The sequence below is a fragment of the Cavia porcellus genome, unplaced genomic scaffold (assembly GCF_034190915.1).
Source record: "Cavia porcellus strain 051 isolate PalLab524CR breed Dunkin Hartley unplaced genomic scaffold, mCavPor4.1 scaffold_28, whole genome shotgun sequence".
Classification (NCBI taxonomy): domain Eukaryota; kingdom Metazoa; phylum Chordata; class Mammalia; order Rodentia; family Caviidae; genus Cavia; species Cavia porcellus.
Window position 1 is genome coordinate 50,614,468 of NW_026947511.1, and position 20,093 is coordinate 50,634,560.

The 20,093-nt window shown below is 49.7% G+C and overlaps 1 protein-coding gene and 1 long non-coding RNA gene across 9 annotated transcripts in view; both read right to left on the reverse strand.

The window, feature by feature from the left end:
* The window catches only part of LOC101787651 (uncharacterized), a 45,880-nt gene extending 44,720 nt beyond the window's left edge, over positions 1–1,160 (reverse strand). For 2 of the 6 annotated variants that reach the window (XR_002792201.2, XR_001202164.3), the window contains exon 1: positions 59–669. This is a non-coding gene — a long non-coding RNA (uncharacterized LOC101787651). Of the gene's footprint in view, positions 1–58; positions 673–798; positions 903–1,065 lie in introns of those variants that run through there. The other 4 variants (XR_010044162.1, XR_010044163.1, XR_010044164.1 and 1 more) reach the window with 4 other exon arrangements.
* A 3,618-nt stretch (positions 1,161–4,778) lies between these two features.
* Positions 4,779–19,249, reverse strand: LOC100725046 (butyrophilin-like protein 1). 3 transcript variants are annotated; one of them, XM_063239123.1, is made up of 10 exons: positions 18,924–19,249; positions 17,655–17,869; positions 15,651–15,998; positions 12,013–12,294; positions 11,704–11,904; positions 11,412–11,432; positions 11,298–11,324; positions 10,164–10,190; positions 8,300–8,326; positions 4,779–7,945 (listed from the first exon to the last, which is right to left on the reverse strand). In XM_063239123.1, exons 2-10 carry the CDS (start codon positions 17,737–17,739, stop codon positions 7,266–7,268), a joined length of 1,698 nt encoding a protein of 565 aa, XP_063095193.1. In that variant the 5' UTR covers positions 17,740–17,869; positions 18,924–19,249; the 3' UTR covers positions 4,779–7,265. The 3 variants fall into 3 exon arrangements, with proteins under 3 accessions (XP_063095193.1, XP_063095192.1, XP_063095194.1); XM_063239122.1 differs by lacking the exon at positions 18,924–19,249 and adding an exon at positions 18,384–18,819; XM_063239124.1 differs by lacking the exon at positions 18,924–19,249 and having other exon boundaries at positions 15,651–16,027; positions 17,655–17,774.
* Positions 19,250–20,093: the final 844 nt, after the last annotated feature.

Genomic DNA, 20,093 nt, shown 5'->3' on the forward strand with positions numbered 1-20,093 from the left:
CAAACTGGTACATCCATACCATGGAATATTGGGCCATAAGGAGGAATAAACTGCTTACCTACACAGTAACTTGGTCGGAGCTCCAGAGCATTCCGCTAAATCAGAAGTCACTCTCAAGTTCTAGTAAGAGTGACAGCCAGCAGCTCACTAGATGCCAGGCAGGGGAAGCTCTGACTACAGAGATACAGCCTGAGTGGAATGCGGCGATGTGACAGGTGTGAGCTCCGTGGTGACATCCTACATCTACAGGAGGGACACGGCATCACACTACTATGGCAGCTCCTACAAGGCCATGGGAAACCTGATAAAGGCAAAGGTTTACCAAACAGCACTTTTTCAATATGGAAGGGAAGGAAAGGGGAGGGGGGGAGGAAAAGGGGAAAGGAAAGAGGGAGGAAAGAAAGGGGAGGCCGAAAGAGAGGGCCTGAGTCCCACACAACTGTCGTGGACGAACGCGCGCGTGTGGGCAGCGCGTGGGCTCTGGTCTCAGCCCACGCCAGCGCGTCCTCTCCTTCCTAGAGCTGGGACCGCGCAGCCCGCAGGCCCGACCGCCGCCAGATGGCGCCGTGGAGCCCCCGCGGCCACACCGCACCGCACCGACCCCACTGCACTCCAGGCGGGCGCCCCTCCACGCCGTCCTGCGCCCCGCGGGGCCTCCCGGCCCCTGCTCCCTGCCTCAGCTCCCTGCAGCCGCGCCCCCTCGGTTCCTTCAGCGCCGCCACCTCACGGCCCCCCTCCGCTCCTTCCCTCCGCGGCCCTCACCCTCTTCCCGCACACTTCCCCCGCCTCTCCCCCCACCTCTCAGGGGCCGCCTCTGGTCCCTCCCGTCCTGCCTTCTCTCTGGCCGCCCGCCCCCCCCCCGACCCCCAGCTGCGCTCTGGAGCTCAGGCGAAACCTCCCCCAGCGCGCCTCGCGCCTCGCGCCTGCGCACTCCTGGCCCGCAGCTCTGGACTCCGCCCCTTCCAGCACGCGGCCGGCTCCCCCGGCCCGCCCACCCCACTGCCCCCTACTCCCCTGCTTCACCTGCCCTCCAGCCCCCCAAACCTTAGCACTTAAACCCCTCACCCCACTCTTCAGCCTTCTCATCACCCTGCTTAGGATGCTAATCCCCAGCCCTCTTCTGTCAGGGCTCCTTCAGCCTCCAGCCAGGCTGCCCTGAAAATGGCGGCCACCCCCTCCCCCACCGCGCAGCGCACCGCCTCTGCAGGAGCATGACAGGTTCTAGGCCATCGCTGTGCTAGTTTGGGGATTAGATGAAGAGTAGTTAATTATACCTGTAGAACACAAGTGTTTCTCTCCACTCCCTCCTCCCACACTGCTAAAAGGATTGTGCAAAGCACTCATAATAGCCTGACTGGTGATGTCTGCCTATAAGCCCAGCACTAGAGAGGCTGAGACAGGAGGATCACGGTGAGTTCCGGGCAGTGTGGCTACATAATCTGACCCTGTCAAGGAAAAAAAATACTAACCAACCAGACAAGCCACTGGAGAGAGAAGATAAGCCAGTTTCTTGGTAGCAATGTCAATAAAGCCCTATCTTACACAAAACGTTAAGCTCTTTAGAAAGAAAAATTTATATATAGCCAAAACCACCCCTGAAAACCCTTTCTGTTTCCTATCAAGTTCTGTACCATGGCTAGGAGCAAAAGCTAACCACATGGGCAGATAAAGGGCACAGGAAGGCCCTCCTAGTGTAAACTTGACAGTGGTCAACGAAAAATGCATCCTTAAGGGTTGAAATACCCCTTGGTGCTTGGACACACTCTACACGGAGAAAACTGCAGGCTCACACCTCTCTTCATGCACAAATCAAGGCTGAAGAACCCTCAACCCAGACAGATCATTTACTCTCTATAGTGCTGTCTTTTGTTGTTGTTGTTCTTTTGCAGAAAATTCCAAGTTAAATATCTCATTATCTCATGAGTTCACCAGCTTTACAACACTACAGTAAATAGTAGAAAAAAGCAGCTTAGGAAAAATTTCTTGAGCTGGGAGCGGTGGCACATGCTTGTGATTCCAATATTTGGAAGGTGAGGCAGGAGGATCACCTTGAGTTTGAAGACAGCATGGGGGATGTACTCAGTGCAAGGTCAGCCTGAACTGCATAGAAAGACTCGGTCTGAAATACACACACATACACATGGAAGAAAAAAAGATAAAAAGAAAAGATTCATTTTGGCTTACAGAGGCTTCAGTTCATGATGGAAGGACCCTGCTATTTTGGGATGAGACACCATATCATGGCCAAGAAGTGAATGAGGGAAGAGAAAAGGGTCCCGTGATCCCCTTCAAAGGCATCCCACAATGACCTGAAAACAACGGAGCTGGTGGATACCAGCAGTGTACTACTCCATTACTTCCAGGTACATGGTAGACACACACTACCCTTACCATCCCTCGGAAAGAGAAAAACAACACTCAAAGAACAAGCAAGACTCTCAGAGAAATTCTAGCCATACAGCCAATCAGATTGTCCCTTGTTACATTCCCAGTCTGGACTAGTGTAAAACTCTAAACCCTAGTGTTAGGTCTGAGAAGAGGGGAGAGGAAGAGGGGGAGGGAAGGGAAAGAGGTCCGTGGAAGGAGTGGAGTGGACGGCCGTGAAAGTAGTGGGCGGCGGTGGCTGCAAAGATAAGAAATATAAAATATAAGTAACCTTTATTTAGGGAATGCGGGGAGAAACCCCCCCGGCCCCGGGGGCGCAGCATCTCCACCCCGGGGCCAATGGTCTCTCTCTGGAACACACGCTCCCTTTCTCCTTCTTCTTCTTCTTCTTCTTCTTCTTCTTCTTCTTCTTCTTCTTCTTCTTCTTCTTCTTCTTCTTCTTCTTCTCTAACACGTGGAATGAGGCCCATAAGTAACCTCTGTCTGGGGTGGACCCCAAGGGGCATTAGGGATGCACAGGTATTTCATTGGCACATGTTTGGCGCCAGGGTTACAGGGATGGGGGTATAGGGTTACAGGCAAATCTATAGGTGCGGGGGAGGCAGGAGCCCCCTAACTTGGCTGCGGCTTTTCCTGGTTAAAGTGTCCGGTCTGGGCCAGCAACTCTTTCACCTAGGTCACAGGAACCATCTCCAGGGGAAACTAGAGGTACAACAGAGACCCCACTTTCTTCTGACCTGGCTTAATCAAGCATACACTGACAAAGCAACAGATGGGCTGTGTGTGACCATCAGGATGTCACTGAGCTCAAAAAGCTCCTTCAATTATCCCATGGCACTTCTTCCCAAATAGGAGATTCACATCTCAGCTCCTACTCAACAAAATGACTTAGGTAGAACATAGACAACTTTCTGGGTCATAGTAGGATTATTAGAGCATCCCTCTGCATCGATGGAAATGATACCTGGCTAGTCAGAGGGAGAAAAGGAGAGGAGAGAAAAGGAAAGTAAAGGGACTCAAGGGAAACAGAGGCCTCAGGAATGCGCTCTGCATCTATGAGGAGATGGATTTTTCTCCAGAGCTCTGTGAGACAGGAGCACAACCAGGAGTCCTGGTTACAGGAAGCAGATGCTGCTGGGGAGGCTGACTCCCCAAACTCCCTAGGTTTCCCTTTTGGAGGATCCTGTCCCCTAAAGGCCGCTGTACCCCACCAATGTAACCTTCACTGAGGTGAGAGAAACAGCCACAAAGGTGAACGAAAAGGATGGTGGGTAAAAATCACAGGTTCACGTCAACCAAAGACTCTGAGGAAACAGAAGCAGGAGGGCACCCAGCTGTGGAGAAGAGCAAGCTAATGAAATGAGAAGGGACCAAGAGAACAGGACCAGGAGCTCTCAGGTTAGAATGGAAGATCTGAACTCCAGCCTAACAAAGTCTTCCAGAAAAGTTTCTTCCTATTCTCCAGCTGCTCATAAATTCTTCAGGGAAGAGTTAGTACATTATAACCAATAGCTCAAAATTTCTTAGTTTCAAGTTAATAAAATGAACTTTTAATTACATAGCTCATTGCGTAAGGTGAAAATAGTGAGCATGCCATTAGTCCTGAAACTGGAAGACTAACAGAGAAAAATCTCTTGAGACAAGAGTCCAAGACCAGCCTGGATAAAACAGTGAAACCCTGCCCCATGCCATGAAAAAGTTAAGTATTTTGAAAATATCTTTAAAATTAAAGCTAAAACTTTCTCCTTACAACCAATGGGAAGAAATTTTGTAAGATCAAACTTTTGAAAATGAGAAAATACTACATAGCTCTCACAGTTATAAGTGACTTGGAGAAATATAAAATTATAGAAATCAATTAATCAGTGATGCACCTGGTGTAATGGTAAGGCCAGTTACAAAACATTCTGATAAGTAATACGCTTAGTGGTTTGCTGTACACTAAGAAACAAAACAGTACACACATGTAATCCTGGCTCATGGGAGGATGAAGCAGGAGAATCACACTGAGTTCAATGTCAGCCGGAACTACATGAAACCATGTCTTACAAAAAATGTTAGGACAGTGTCTTATTGGGAGGCTGAAAGGAATTAGTTATGTACTAACTCGGTGAGGCCTATTTTTTACTTTCAAAATACCACTAGAGCACGTCTGAGGACAAATATGTGGGGTCTCCCATAGCAAGTAACTCTTGGATTCTCTGCATACCTCACTGGGGCGTCCTCTACTTTAACTCTGCTAAGAAGTTCATGGAGCCCACGAAGGGAAGGACTCAGCCCTAAAAGTCTGCCCTTCACCGTGGTAGAAACGGATGAGAAGGCGAACCTCAGTTTACCCTCCAACCCCATCGGCTGGTGTGATTTGCAGGAATGACTTACAAAACACGGGGAAATACATTGCTTGCTGGCCAGTTTATTATAAAAGATACTGAAAAGGACACAAATGCATAACAAGATGAAAGTGTACATCGAGGAAGGTCAGACAAAGCTCGCAACCAGACAGTCTGTCCCCACAGAGGGCTGCATTCCTGTTTGTCCACCCAGAAGCTCCTGCAATCCAGTCCTTTCAGATTTTTTCTTTTGGAAGTATGTAGACATGTTTGATGAAATTCTTGACTCTTGAGAATTAATAAACAACCTACCGCCCTATCTTCGGCCTCAGTTACAGTCCTCTAATCTCAAAGTTATTTCCCCTGACAACCTGGCCCATCTTCGAGTTGTTTAGGAACTTTCCAAAAGTCACTTCATTAACAAAGATTCAGAAGAAGTTGAAAGGCACTCATTATGAATAATGAAATGCCCTCCTTTCACCATTATCAGGAAATTTTAACAGTGTTAGAAGCTGTTTCAGGAAGTTGGGACAAAATACTCAGTGGGCCAGTGTGATCTTTAATCATGATATGCCAACTTGACTTGTGAAAGAGCAGCCTAACAGGTTAGTGAGTTCCCTGGTGTGTCCCTAGATGATTGACAGGTAGGCCAGCAAACTGAGGGGCAGGGCCCAGCCCAGATGTGGGAGGCATTAACCAATAGACTTGTAGCTCAGATGGAATAAAAAGGGAAAGAAGAATGAAGTCTCAATTCAGAGGAGCTTCAGTCTTCACCTTTGCCATCACATCTTGGTCTCCAGGTCCTTCCAGCAGACTCCAACCTCCAATACAGGCTCTTCAGCTTTCTGACAGACTCACACTGATGACTCTGGAGTGAGTTTCAGTATTCAACTACTGTGGATCCTGCAGGTCACCGGCACACTTGACAGCCATTCTGAATTCTGCCACTTATGGCCTAACACACTGCTATTGGGACACTGACATTTCTGATCATGTGAGCCTGTATTTCTTATTACCTCACTAAAAAGTGAGCACAGTGGGGCCTCCTGGACATTTCTGTGGGTTATATTTAAAAAAAAAAAACTTAGTAGGCCAGGCATTGTGGCATAAAACTCTAATCCCAGCTCCCATGAGGCTGAGGCCTGAGGATGAAAACCTCAAGTCCTCTCTGGGCAAGTTAGCAATATCCTGGCTCAAAATAAAACTGAAGCAAGTTGTGGCACAAGCCTGTAATGCCAGAACTGGGTAGGCTGAGGCAGGAAGATCACTGCAACTTTTATGATATGCTAACACTCCCTTTTCAGTGTTGCTTTTGCACTTCTTCCTATTCGATTTCAGAGTCCTGAAGGTGTCCATTTTGTATTGCAAAAGAATATCACTGAGTTCAGGAGATGAAGAAAAGCTGTCTGTAGTAGTTGGGCATGTGGAGCACATCTGTAATCCCAACCCTCAGGAGACTGAGGCAAGAGACTGCCATGAGTTGGAGGCCAGGGCAGGATATGTGATGAGTTCAAAGCTAGCCTGAACTTGCAAGACTGTCTCAAAACAAAATCGTCTGTAGTAAGACAATGCCCCATGTTCACAAATGGTTTCATCAGAGTCAAAACAATTATTTTTCACAAATTAAGCATGAGGGCAAGGGATTTAGCTCAGCAGCATAAGCACCTGCCTGGCACGCATGAGGTCATAAATTTGTTCACAAGTACCAAAAAAAAATCAAATTAAACATGAATTAATATGAGAAAATAAACAGAATTATTAGATTTCACTAGAAACAAACCTCAAAGGTGAATATATTCTAAATTTTTAAAAGTATGCAAAACATAGTTCATATAAAACAAATAGACATACCATGGTATCTTTGTTAAAACCAAGTGGTTGACACCTGCCCAGGGAACACTCAGGATGCTCAGTATGTAAACAACCATGCTGCCCATGTGATCCTCATGGTAAACTCTTTGGGGTTAACACAGAACAGCTCTCTCACTGGTAACAAAAATACACTGAGATTTGGAAAAATAGGTGTCACCCAAAAGAAGCACAAGGCTTTGAGTGTTAGATTCTTCTCCAGTGAAACTTTGATTGCTCATTCACTTCCCTGGAAATGTATGGCTGATAAAGCTTCAGGATTAGAGAAAGAAAATCTGCAGAAGGAGATCTGGCCCCACCCTCAGACTTGGGGTCCATCTGGGACACTCAAGACCAACAAGCTGAGCTCCCCTTGGTTTTGCACAACAATCTGGCCCTCAGTGCTTTTTCTATACAAACCACAGAGAACTCCGTGAAAGACCTTTTAATACCTACTGCTGTCTACAAGGACTGTAGTTAGAGTCATCGTCTCAAACCAGTTCCAACAACAGTCCACTCTTCTCTTCCTTATGTGCACACAAACAGGAGCTGATAACTCCCTGATAACTCCCTGACCACACACCAGGGAGTCTGAACACAGAGGAGGAAGCTAGTGGGGCAACCAGGCTTCATCCAGGGCCTTTTGCAAGAGGAATCCCGCAGACCCAGGAATAGCCAGAGGGCGCAAGGATGCCACGGACTCTATGGGATCACAGCCCCCAGGTCCCTGGAGAGTAAGGGAGAGTCTGCCCCTGGTGCAACTTCACCCTCCTCAGAGCCTGAGCCCAGTCCTTCCCCAGAGGACTTCAGGGTCTCCTTCAAAGAAGGACAATTATTGTGAAAGGGTGCAGGGTGCCCCAAAGAACCACTCTCAGGGTGGCAGATGGTCAGGGACACAGTTCCACATTTAAAGCTGAAGTACGGAAAGAGAGTCCCGGAAAAGGGAGCCTGCAGGAAAGAGAACATGTGGGATCCCGCAGTCATGTCATAGAAGGAGAGGTCCCCTTCACTGTAGTCCAGGAAAACCCCCACCCTCCAGCACGCCTTAGATGGCTCAGAAATGTTGGGTTTAACATCGATGTTGGGTTTAACAGAGGTGATGTGTCCAGTTTTCACCCATTCCACAACCCAGAACCCCTTGTCCACCAATTCTCCATACCAGCCTGCCCTGTTGGCATCTTCCCTGCACACCCCCAGGGCCCACTCGACGTTCTCTCCACTCTGAATCTCCAACTCCCAGCACCACCTTCCTGCTGTGATGCCCTCATGGCCCAACACGCTGCAAAGATCATCCCCACCCGGGTGCTCACAGGTGAGACTTGAGTTTCCATGAGAGATGCTGATGCTTTCGTGGGCAGATCCTGGATCCAGAGTGACAGACACTGGAGAGAAAAAATTGTCAATCACCCAAGGCCCCTCCATCCTCAAAGTAAGGCACACAGCCAACCCCAAGTCACACTGTCACAGCAACTTGGCTACCAGAGGGAGGGGAGGCCCCCTGAGATAAGCACCCTTGACCCAAGTATAGGGCCTCCAAGGAGAAGCCACCTTTTGGGAGGCAGGTATGACACTAGGCCCTTGGAAGCGGCTTTGATATCATTAACTGCCACCCACCCCACACGAATGATGATGCCAAAATTTGTATCACGATAGAGAACATGAAGGGAGGCCAGCAGCCCTCGGAACAGCAAGGAGGGCAAAAAGAAAAAGAAAAACAAAAGCATGAAATCACTCACAAGCCTGGAACAGTTCCTTCCGCCAGTCTACAAGAGAAGCACACATTTCAGTCAGGGATCTTAAGACGGCTGGAAACACTCAAGCTCTGAGACACAGGGCAGTGAGAGCAGCACAGAAACGGTTTCAAAACATGTCTGAAGTCAGCATTTCTCACTCACATGCATCCAGCCGAGCCTCTCCAACAAGACTGTGCCCTAAAACCTACCCTCCCATTGCTGGGAGGCTGAGGCAAGAGGGCTGACAGCACAAGTGACCTGCACCACTTACAGACATGCAAGATCGTTTCAGAATAAAAATTGTTTTCAAAAGTTGGGGAAGTACTCAGTGAAGGCTCCGGGCTCCACACCCAGAGGCAAGGGGGACTTAACACTCGGACCCAGATGCTGGCCACAGCCCTCCGCAGAAAAGTCACTGTCCAGATTTCACTAGCAAGTGATGCCTTCTCAGGCACAGTCAGCCTGGAACCGTGGTTTTCCTGTGATATAATTATAGGTATCAAATCTTTCAAGACCTCCATTTACTTATGAAGAACCTGCTGCATTAAATATTTAAGATGACTGGAAACCATTTGTGGAGGGAGCTCAGGATACAGGATCACAGAAGTTTTGCCCAGTTAGGAGTCAATGGAGAGGAGTCTAGGAGGGGAGAGAAAGAACCTCAGAGCAGGAAAGAGATAGACCAGTGAGAGAGCAGACACTAGTGACTGCCCATTTCCCCAGCCAGTGGGAGCAAAAACATCCCAATAGATGTTGGTGAACCCAAAAACAGATCCCATGCATTTGCCTCCCCCAAGAATTCCCAGAAGAGCTTGAAAGCTTCCAGGACACCCCTCAGCATAATGGCACCCCAAGTATGTCCATCTCAAGCTGCAAAAAGCATAAATGTGCTAACTGTATGGGAAGAGGGCTTGAAAAATGTGATGGAGAAAGAGATTCTGGAGAGGAGGAAATGACCCTGTGCTACTCGGGTGAGCCCAAACTAATCATGTGAACCTGCAAAAGCAGACTTTGCTTGGCAGTGGTCAGAGGAACAGTCATCATCACAGAACCAGGGTGAGTCAGGCTGCCTTGCGGGTGTAGAAGTTGGAAGAACAGGCCACAGACAATGGAACAGCTCTAGAAGCAGGAAAAGACAAGAGACCCCAGAGAGGAGCACAGCCCGGGCTACAGGTGAGTTCATGACCAGCCTGATAGCCATACTGAGACCATGTCTCAATACTAAAACACCAGGGGAGCAGCAGGAAATGAGAAAACAGGAGAACTGGGCCCAGAGGGGAAGACTTTAGGGTAAAAGGCAAAAACAGAACCAAGGACCCCTTTAGCAAGGCCAGAGTCCTCAGTTAAGGTGGATTTACTGTTTGCTGGTTAGTTTGTTGGTTGGTTGTTCTTTCTGTGAGGCAGGGGCTCCCTACATAGCTCAGGCTGGGCTTGAACTCACTGTATAACTGGGTTGGCCTCGAACTTGCAGTGATCCTCCCACACACCCTCACCAGTGCTGGGATGATGAGCATGCACCTCCACGCCCCAATCAAATTTGATTTCAAAGCCCTCTGGGACCAGCAATGCCTCCTCCATGGTCATCAGCTGCTCTGCTCAGTCTCTGAGGGCCTCACTATCGGAGGAATAAGACTTTCAGCTGGTACTGCTAAGGCTAGCATTGACCTACAGCACAGGAGGGGGACAGTGGGGAAGGATCTATAAACCCAACCATACTCCCATCTGGAATTGGGAGTCCCCGTGGCCCACAGGAAGGCTGTAGCAGTAACCCACAGAACACCCAGCTCTCCTGGGCAGAGGCTCGGACAGGAAAGAAGCACCACAGAGGCCAGGAGGTCAGGCCAGAGGGAGGGTCAGCGTCACTTACCCGGGTACAGCTGTGCCTTCCTCCAGGCTGGAAGGGAACACACCCTGGTTACACACCAGCCACAAGCAGCTCGGCAGGAGCCACCTGGTCCGGCTCCCCTACATTCTACAGGTGACAAAAACCCCAGGAGGGGACAGGCCAAAGGAGATGCCTCCTCCTTGTGAGACAAAGCAGGGTATCTTGGGAGATTCCATGGGCACAGAGGAAAAAGCTGCCTCATAGGCTGAGGCCTTCCACTGTCCCTCAGCAGTGTCACTTTCATCTGTGGAACACCTTTCTCTGCCTCAAAAGCAAAAGTCAGAACACACTTCCTATCTATATTGAGTTTTGTAGCACGAACCATAACTGTATTATGTGTGACGATATTCTAGGGAACAAAACATAAAATTCTGTAATTGTCAGAAGCATTATTAACTCAACTTTCCTTTGACAAAGATATACTTGGGAAACAATCAAAAATAAGGAAGGAAGGGCTGGGGTTTAGCTCAGCAGTGTAAGTGCCTGCTTGGCAAATACGAGGTCATGAATTCAAACCCCAGTAACAAAAAAAAATAAAGAAGGAAGGATTGAATGACAGCAATGTGAGGGGAGTTCTTGGATAAAGAACCCAACCTTTCCCAGGTGAAATATTTCTAAGGCCCATCACTACTGGAGGCAGCTCTGAGTTCAGCTCATCAGTTCAGCAGCCCAGCCCTGTCCCTGTCACACTCACTGGGACCTTCAGGGCCTCCGAGCACAAACACTCTGGACTGTGATGTGGGAGAAAACAGGAGGAACCGCTCATTTATACTGATCCAGTAATGAGACCTCAGGGTCTGTCTCTGGGCTTCCAGATGCAGATCAAGGGCTACCTATGTTGAATGCTATGAAGCCAATAATATGGAACACAGAGTGGGGTCAAGATAAGAAGCAGAGTGTAGGACAGACCTCAGGATGACCACAGTAGCCAGCCCCAAAGTCTGGGCAGGAAAGAGCGCCCAGATGGGAAAGAGCCATCCAGCAGGATTCTGCCTCCCAGCAGCCTCCCCTCAGCCCTCAGGAAAAACATCTACATATCTGTGCCTACACAGAAACGAGAGGGGACCCTGGGCACAGGTGAAATGTGGAGCCCAGGGACCTAGGAGAGTCACTTACCAGCCTTGTAAGCTGCCTTCCTCTGACCTGAAAAGCAACACATCCTGAGTAGACAGGGGGAACCAGGACGTCTGCCGCCAAGGGACACGGTAAGGTCAGGGGGGCAGGACTTACCCAGCTCTGCCTGGAGCTCATCTGAAAGTGTGGGGAAAAGAACGTGAGCTCCCGCTACAAAGGGAGGAAACACTGTGTATCTGAAAAACCCACCACAAAATTATTTTGTTCCCTAAAACTTTTACCACCAGACCCTCAGAAGACCCCACAGCACCAGCTGTCCTCACACACCTCTCCAGCCACCCTGGCTGGGCCAGGTCTCAGGGCAGCTGGATCCACCGACCCCGCCATGTCACCTTGTCCCAGGCACACCCAGCTCTGACCGTGCCCAGCCTTGCCCACCCTGGCTTACCCTTTGCCTTCTGTGCCTGCTCTTTTATCCTCCTATCCTCCTCCTTAGTCAGACTCAGATTCTTCTGTGTCTGCTGTATTTGCAGCTTTGTAGAATGTTCTCTGTGCAGAAAATAGCCAGCCCCAAAGAGTAGGAGCCCCATCACAGTCAGGCTCACAGCAAACGCTGGCTTCCAGGGAGAGGCCTGCGGGAAGAAGGGCTCTGTGGCCCAGGCAGAGACAGTCAGGGGCACAGCCCAGGACAGCCAGCCCAGCACACTTGGGGTCACGCCTCCCTCCCTAGATGTGCTGGGGCGGGAGCAGCACTGACCTGGGATGAAAATGGCCATGGCCTTCTGCTGGCCCAGGACGGGGTTGAGGACGGAGCAGCTCACATTCCCCACAGAGGCCTCTCTCACCACCACAGTGGCCTCCACGCTGAAGAGCAGGTCAGCATCTTGCGTGTGGGCCTCAGAGAATGCCAAGATCTTCTTCCCACTGACGTCTCGCCACTGAACCTGGGGCTTTGGGAACCACCCGGAGGCCCTGCATACCACACGGACGCCATCCTCTTCCGGGCCCTGGATGTGCACTTGAGGGGCAGAGCCCACCCCTATAGGAGAGGAAATGTGGGTGCCCTGCAGGCCACCTTGACACCCCGGGAGTGTTACACAACGCCAAGGAACGCCTTCTACCTCACACCTTCTGGGGTTCTACTGGAAAGGGACCTCTGCATGGGTCAGCCTACAGGCGGTGCCACAGGGAACAGAGGGCCAGAGCACAGGGACACTAGAGGGGCACAGAGGACAGGGGCCTCTTCCCCAACCACGAGTCCTGAGGAAACAGCAGGGATTTGGCCCAAAGGCTCCATCCATGAACCTCCTGGCTTCTCACCTCACACATTCTCCTGGGACACCTGCCTCCACACCTGCTGCCCAAAACACTTCCAAAATTATATTCAGGGGCCGCTTCTCTTCAATTCTCTACTCTTCTACCCAGGTTACTATCAATTTTCTCTACCAAGTTTCCACGTTTACCCCTTCAGCTCCAGTTTTGAGAACCAATCTGATAATGTTGTCCTACCTGTGATGAGCACAGAATAAAAGTATCCCAAATTCTCCACCATTGTAGCATCCAGCTCCCCTCTTCCACACACTTTCTCTTGCCTTTATGTTCCCACCTGAGGTCTTAGTCACGTGACTCAACTTGGCAGTTACCAGATATTATGCATGCGGAGGCTTGATCAGCGCTGGAATCTGTACTCTGCCATGTGTGTGGCCAGGGAAATCTTGTGCTACCCCTTGGATAAGCCCATTTAATGGAACAACTGACACCTGCCCAGGAAGGGGTTCCAGTTAAAGCTGTCGAAGGTCATCCAACAGTCAGTCAAACACCAGAAATGTGAATGGACCAAGTCACAGTCCACATGGCCTCCTTTTGTGCTGACCATGAATAAAAGGAAACATTTTTTAATTCTCTGCATTGAAAATAAGACAAAATTCTTATCCTCTTCTTACTTATATTCCACATCCCTGGGCAGAGTTATAAATTCCTTATCTCCTTGAAATGTGTGTGCTAATTTTTAACACTGGAGCAGTATTTGGTCTACATTATGACCCAGCGATGTCTTCCCCAAGGACCTGGAAGCCATCACATAGCAATGTAAAACATCCAGGTGAGAAACAACCCTGGGACTCCTTTCGGGGGAGGGTAGTTGTGAAACTACTTTCTGTCACAAAGATATGAAGCAGGTTGTTTGTTAAAAAAAAGTTTGTTTCATGCCAAGTATGGCCCACTAGATAACACAGATCATCGCTTCAATTACCGGGTCAGTGTAGGGTGACATACGAGTAACAAATTACACTTCAAGCTCCCTTATTTGAGGATTACTATAAGAAAAAAGTTGTATGAGCTTCCCTGTGAAATAAAGAGACATTTCTTTTTGGTTTATTTAAAATCCCTAAGTAGACTGTCTAGGACACATATCACATTCTGGTTTGGTCCTTACTCACTTAAGAGAAGTATTTTCTTTACTATCTTTCTGAAGAGAATTTCTGGGATGGGAAAAAGCTGTTTTAAAATCTACTTCTTCAAAGCATCAAAAATACACTAAATCCAGCTGCGATTAGCCAAATCTGGCGAGATTGGTTGTACTCCCTAACACTCAAATTAATCCAGTATTTACTGCCACAGGCCACTGTTATGTCTTGGATCTAAACTGCTCCCCCAAAATCTCAAGGGCCAGAGGCAGGAATTTCTGAGAGGGACTGAAGCATGGAGCAGTATCAACATCAGTGAATTAATCTACTGGCAAGTGCAGAGTGGTGTGTGCTGGGAGGAGGGAGGGCCTGGACAGGAAGGAGAGTCTCGGGGGCCAGAGGCAGAAGGGGGGAATCCTGTCCCCTTCTCGCTCTCTCTCCTGGTTGTCATGGTTTGACCTGCATTCCTCTGCCATGATGATGCTTCTGCTTTTATTCAACCAACCAAGGACTAAAGCATCTGAAACTGTGAACCAACACAAATCCCTTCATCAACTTCACTGTGTCACATATTTTGTCCTAGAAACAAAGTGACTAATATAGCCATGAAAGTGTAACTATATATTATTCAGCATTATTAGATAAATGGCACATAATTATCAATATTCCTGCCACTAAACAACAAACAGCCAAAACACACAAGCCCAGGAGCCTCTGTATTTCCCTCTTCCGCCTCTAAACTCTGCCCCGAATCTACCAGTTCAGTCTGAGGTAGGATGGAAGAAACAACTGTAAATAGAAAGGAGACAACAAAAATTGTAATACTAAAATTGTACTCTTTAAGAAAAACTGAAGCTTCAGGACACAAAAGTTATCCAAGCTTTTCTCTCTTCCAGGAAATCTCTCTGAGGGCCTTAAAGACAACAAAGGCTTCAGGTGGGACCCGGGCCCCCTCCTGCCAATCCCACATGGGAAGATGTCTCAGGAAGCTCCTTGCTTCTCGCTACACTTCCTAAAAGCGCTTTTTCCATGATGGAAATCAGCAAACCTGAAACCTGCTTATGGCTGAGGTGACTCAGAGTTCCCTGTTTCTCCTTTGGGGCCCTCCTTGGACTGTGCCCAGTGAAAAATCAACTTGCAAAACCTCTGTGTCCAAACCCTCCTCTCCCAGGCCGCCACTGTCCCCCATGTCCCTCTCAGTGCTTCTCCCCAGACTCCGCCACCCATAGCCCTCAGCCCCACACTCAGCCCCAAAGATCACGGGTTCACTGTGGTCATAATTGGGAAGACATTAGGCGGCCTCTGGCTTTTCAGCTCATGGTCCATGGAACTCTGGGCTCTTTGGAACTTTACCTGCTGAACTCCTGTGTAACCTCTGGGGTCTGCGCCTACCAGCTTGTCCTGATGTGGGCAGTGTTGATCCTGGAACTGCCCTTTATTCCAGTCCTGTCACCTCATGTCACCTTCCCAACAATCGTGACAGCCTCATACACGGAACACCTCAGGCATGCCCCTGGCTCGAGGGTTTCACGATGGTACTTCCCCTGCATGAAACTCGGGGTCCCAGATACCCACATATCCAAACACTCACTTCCTGGGAACTGCGCTACACTTGTGAGCAAAACCCTCCTGAGCCCCCGTGTGCTATGGCACATACGACCCAGCCCACATTTCTCCACTTGGTCTGCTGTTTTAACACCTTGTCACTCATGAACAGCTTCTACCAATTAACTAGTTGTGATTTTTCTGCCTCTTACTCTGGAATACAAAATTAATAGGGTTGGAATATCAGTTCCACTGATGGACTCCTGGTGCACAGAACAAGGACACACTGGAGGAGATCTATATACAGCACTGGTATCAAATAAATTAACAAGCGGATAAAGCATCTATCCATCATTTACAAAATCCCAGCTTAAATTAAATACCCCTGACATCATCTCAAAACCAGTATCCCCAAGGTCCCTGCAATAGAAATCATATAACCCACCTGCCACCTGCAGTTCCAAGCTGGCCTCTTCAGAGAAGCTTCCCATCTTGAAGAAGCAGTTATACATCCCATTGTCAGAAACCTGGACCTTGTGGATGTTCAGGGCAGCCTCCCCGTGGGCAAGAAACTCCTTCACCAGTGAGGTCCGCCCTGCATACTCAGCCATCTGCTCCTCTGTCTGCTCCCGCTGGTTCCGATAGATGAACACAGACTCCATGAACGTAGTACGGAACCACCTCATCTCCATGTTTCTCACATCCATGGCTGGGAACACGGAGCAGGAGAGTGTGGCATCGCCACCCAGCACTGCCACAATGGGTTCTGGGGGCCCGAGCACCCAGAACTCCTCTGCAGATATAGACATAGCAGTGAGAACTCTGGGGAGACATAAGCCAAAGGTCAAAGGCCACACACCACCTGGTGGGAAAGCCAGGCAAGCCAGGGACGAGGGCTGGATGAGCGGACGGCTGAGGTCTGATGGACTGAGCTGTGGTGACTCTAACAGCAATATTGTCCTCTAACAATTACAATGTGACCCAGAACGATGCCCAAGAGACTCTTTCTTCAGCCTGTGCTCCTGACTTCCATAAATAAGTCTCTAACTCAGGGATCCCAAAAGGAAGCCCACACTTCATCACCAGGATGCCTTGGAGAACAGATTAGTTTACTGCATGCCCACTTTTCCAGGGTGGATGCCGGAACGTACATTCCTTTACTTTACTCTTTAAAGGCCACAGGATGGATGCTGTTGGTCCAGGGGCCACACTCTGAGAGCCCCATCTCAGCCTGGCTTGTGTCAGGAAAAACCTGAAACCGGCTGCAGGGCACACCCAGGCCAAGATGGGCGAGCACTCTTGGATAATTTAGCCACACCACGAAATTCCCCAATTCCCATTATAGATAGGTTGCGTCCATTCAGATTTCTACTGAAGTATGTGCACATGTTCAAACACAGAGTCAAAGGCTGCATCTGTGAAATTCCTGCCCTCATGACTCACAGCACCCCTGTGACCTCACACCCAAGAGGAGTGCTGGGCCCTCCCTCCTACCCAGCAGAGACCTTAGCTTTCCAGGGACAAGCAGCAGTGGGCAGAGGAAGGGGCACTTCTCACCCCCTGTGCTCTCTGACCTGGAGCCCAGCACCCTCACTGTGCTCTGGGTAAAACAGAGGACTGAAACCCCTTCTGTCCTCTCCCAACTTCCACCTCTGTGATGCTTTTAATAAACAGGCTAAGCCTGTCACTACTCTGCTCAAAGTCCTCCTGCACCTCCCCAACTTCCCCAAGGAGCCCTTATCCCAACAGAGTGGGCCCCTCTCTCCCCCTTGTACTCTTCTGCACCCCTGGCTAGCTCTGCCCAGCTCTGCCCAGATCAACCCTTGCCTGCCCTTCTCCCAGGCACTGAGGAACCGTCCTCTGTGGCAGGTGCTCAGGCCCAGCTCTCCCCTCCAGGCTGCACCCTGGCTAGTCTGCGGCCTCACCAAGCACGCTGCTGCCGCACAAGCCCATCTCCCACTCCCCTCACAGCACAGGCCCGTCCGTCTCCCTCCACCCTGTCTGTGTGCTGTAATTCGTGTTTACCATCTCCTTCTAGGACGTCAGGTTTATAATAATGGACAGTCCTTCTGATTTGCTTATCTAACAAATATGTGTTTACACCTAACACCTACCAGTGTCAATACTCCATTAATATGTGGGAAACAGCATGGATGGATGAATGTTTACAATCCAACAAACAGCGAAATAAAGGTAAGGGGAAATGTTCCTAATTTATTGGTGTTCTGCTTTTTAAATAAAGAAACGCTGAACTTTGGACAACTGTCAGGATCCTATGTCTTTGAAAACTCCTAAGCTCTTATTTTATGCTTTAGCACATGATCCATCTTAATTTTTGATTAAAATTATGAGGAAATGTGAACCTTTTAGAGCCAGAGATTCCACAAATCGCATCCCATCCCAACCAAGTGTTGCCACCCTCACAGGAGAGAGACGGGGACCCACACACCTGTGGATGCCCAGTTAGGGAGCTGGACAAGGAGAAGCAGGGACAAGAGGTGGCAGAGCAGGCAGCAGCTGCAGGAATCCTCCATGGTCCAGACACCAGGAGAGACACCCTGGGGCAGGCCCTGACCATCAGGCAGGAGGAGGCAGCAGGCAGATCCAGGCCAGGGCCCCAACGCCACCGCAGAAAGAGCCAATCTCAGGGCTGCAGTCAGTTCCCTGCAACAGCACAGCATTCCTGTGGGCTTGGAGTGCTACAGGGCTATGGGCCTACAACAATCCTGACCCCTACAAACAGCAGAACCTGGCACCTCTCACCACTTCCAGGAAGGCAATGTTTTGAGGGAGCCATCTGGATCGCCAACAAAGGAAGCTGTCTTCCACTCTCACCCCCCTGCACCCACAGTGCAGCCCAGGTCTTCCGGGAGACCAGGCCCCTCTCTCCTGTACACCTGGATCCCTCTGGTGGAGCCCTCCTCCATCTCTGCTTTCTGCACACACCATCTGTGAGCTCAGGACAGCAGCCCCCACAATGTGGATGTGTTACCTCCTGTGGGAGGGCTGTAGGGCACCCCCTGATGGTGCCCAGTATCACCTGCAAGCATTAGCCCCTGTGAGCTCTTCACCCAAGTTCCTCCATGCTATGAGCCCAGGACATGACCCTGAACCAACTGGCGGACACATGAAGAAGATAAAGAGCCCTGGCTAGAGAAAAGATCCCCAAACCACCTACTGTGGAAGGAAGAGAAGGCCTCCTGCAGTCATCGGAAGGAAAAACACTAGAGAGCGGCCAGGGTGGCCCTCCAGGCTGGGCCTCTCAGCGTGACCTTCCCCACCTAGGCTGACTCATCTGCACAGTCGCCATGGTTTCAGTTTCTCTCTGACAAGCTGGTAATGAGGAGGACATGAATCTGTATTTGTAGTCACTATGTGTAACTAGACGGGGCCTAATTCCAGTAAATGCTATGGAAATGTTGTTAAAGCACATGAATAAGATTTGTCCCTGAGGCGGGGCATTTTAGCTCAGCTGCATAAGTGCCTACTTATGAGTTCAATACCTGGTACCACAAAAAAAAAGAAACAAAGATTTGGCCCTCACCAGCTGTGCTGGGCACTCCCAGAACAAGACCATTCAAGCTGCCTGGTCCCCTGGTGCCCAGGCCCACCATATCCTCCACTTCTAGCTCCTCCTCCCTCCTCCCTCCCCCTCCTTCTGCCAGCTGGCTTCTGGTTTCCTTCTCCTGGCCCACTGGTGTTTTCAAAGCCAGCTTACCTGCTTCTCTTTGCTCCCAGCTTGGGAAGGCTGACTTCTCAGAATCATGGAACGCAGCAGCTGCTAGCGTTCTGAGCCTCATGAGCCATAACCAAACCTCCACCTTACCCTTGGAGCTGGCACTCATACCAGCTGTTCTCAGGGCCCCAGCCCCTGCTTCTGGCTCCAATGTTGGGGACCCAGGTGGATCCCAGGAAAGCCAAAGGAGGCAGAGCCTCTGCAGAGACTCTTACACCATGTCCCCGGGGTGCCCTCCCGACAGCAGAGCAGCCCCTCTGTGCTCCTCAAGTCCAAAGTGAAAGCTCCAGAGCCGCCTGGGCAGGGTGTGTCCTGTCCTCTGGACATTGCTCCCTTCAGAAAGTAAAGAGCACAATCAAAGCATGAAAAGAAGGCATTCAAAGTTCCCCTGACCACTGAAGGACAGCTCCTCTTAAACGTGAAATGTCTCACAACCCCTAAGGCCACCAGCAATACCTCACTAAAAGGCGGAACTCTCAAGACCCGCAGACATTAGGGAAAGTATATGAAAAGACGAACAAAATTTTATTTAAGCTCCAGTAAGTTTCTGGTACTGAACTGTATCTATTCTGTTTACACCATTGGCATGACTACAAGCAGAGATAAGTCTCGGGCCCTGACAATGAAAATATGAATCCAGGCACTGCCCCAGTGAGGGAGGAGGGTCTTGCTCTGCCTGGAGATGCCTGCTCCAAACCCAGCCCAGCTCCAGAGATCTGAAAAGGAACAAAAGCCTGCAGGGGACCTTGGACTCTCAGGTGCCTGAATTGTGCAATAGTCAGAAAGCTTATCTCACCCCGATTTGCAGCCCTTTGCCCTCCCTATAGGCAGGAGGGGCCAGGAGGCAATGACACTTCAAGGACACAATGGGACACTGGACCAGCACAGCAGAGGATATGAACAGTAACCTCGGGATCTCAGTCGAGCCGCTCACTGGGCGGGGAATGATTTCTCATGGCTAACACAAAACTGGTGTAATGCTAAAGCAGTGAGCAGTTTACTTCCCTTTACAGTAGACATGCAGAGGTTCTTACCGTTTCCTCTTTCAGGTAATGTCTACACAGGTTCAGATCAATGCTTTGGCCACAAAACAATAGTTACTATAAATTTAGGAAGGTTTCGGGGATCCTAAATTGTGACAGGTGATCTAAA

What these genes read in the sequence shown, in the direction of transcription:
- LOC100725046 (XM_063239122.1), bottom strand. Translation starts at nt 18,415, where the DNA reads ATGACTGCAGGAGGCCTTCTCTTCCTTCCACA. An exon ending in CCCTAACTGGGCATCCACAG is followed by an intron (nt 15,999 to 17,654) that starts GTGTGTGGGTCC and finishes CTATATCTGCAG; the next exon opens with AGGAGTTCTGGGTGCTCGGG. An exon ending in GAAGGCAGCTTACAAGGCTG is followed by an intron (nt 10,191 to 11,297) that starts GTAAGTGACTCT and finishes GTTCCCTTCCAG; the next exon opens with CCTGGAGGAAGGCACAGCTG.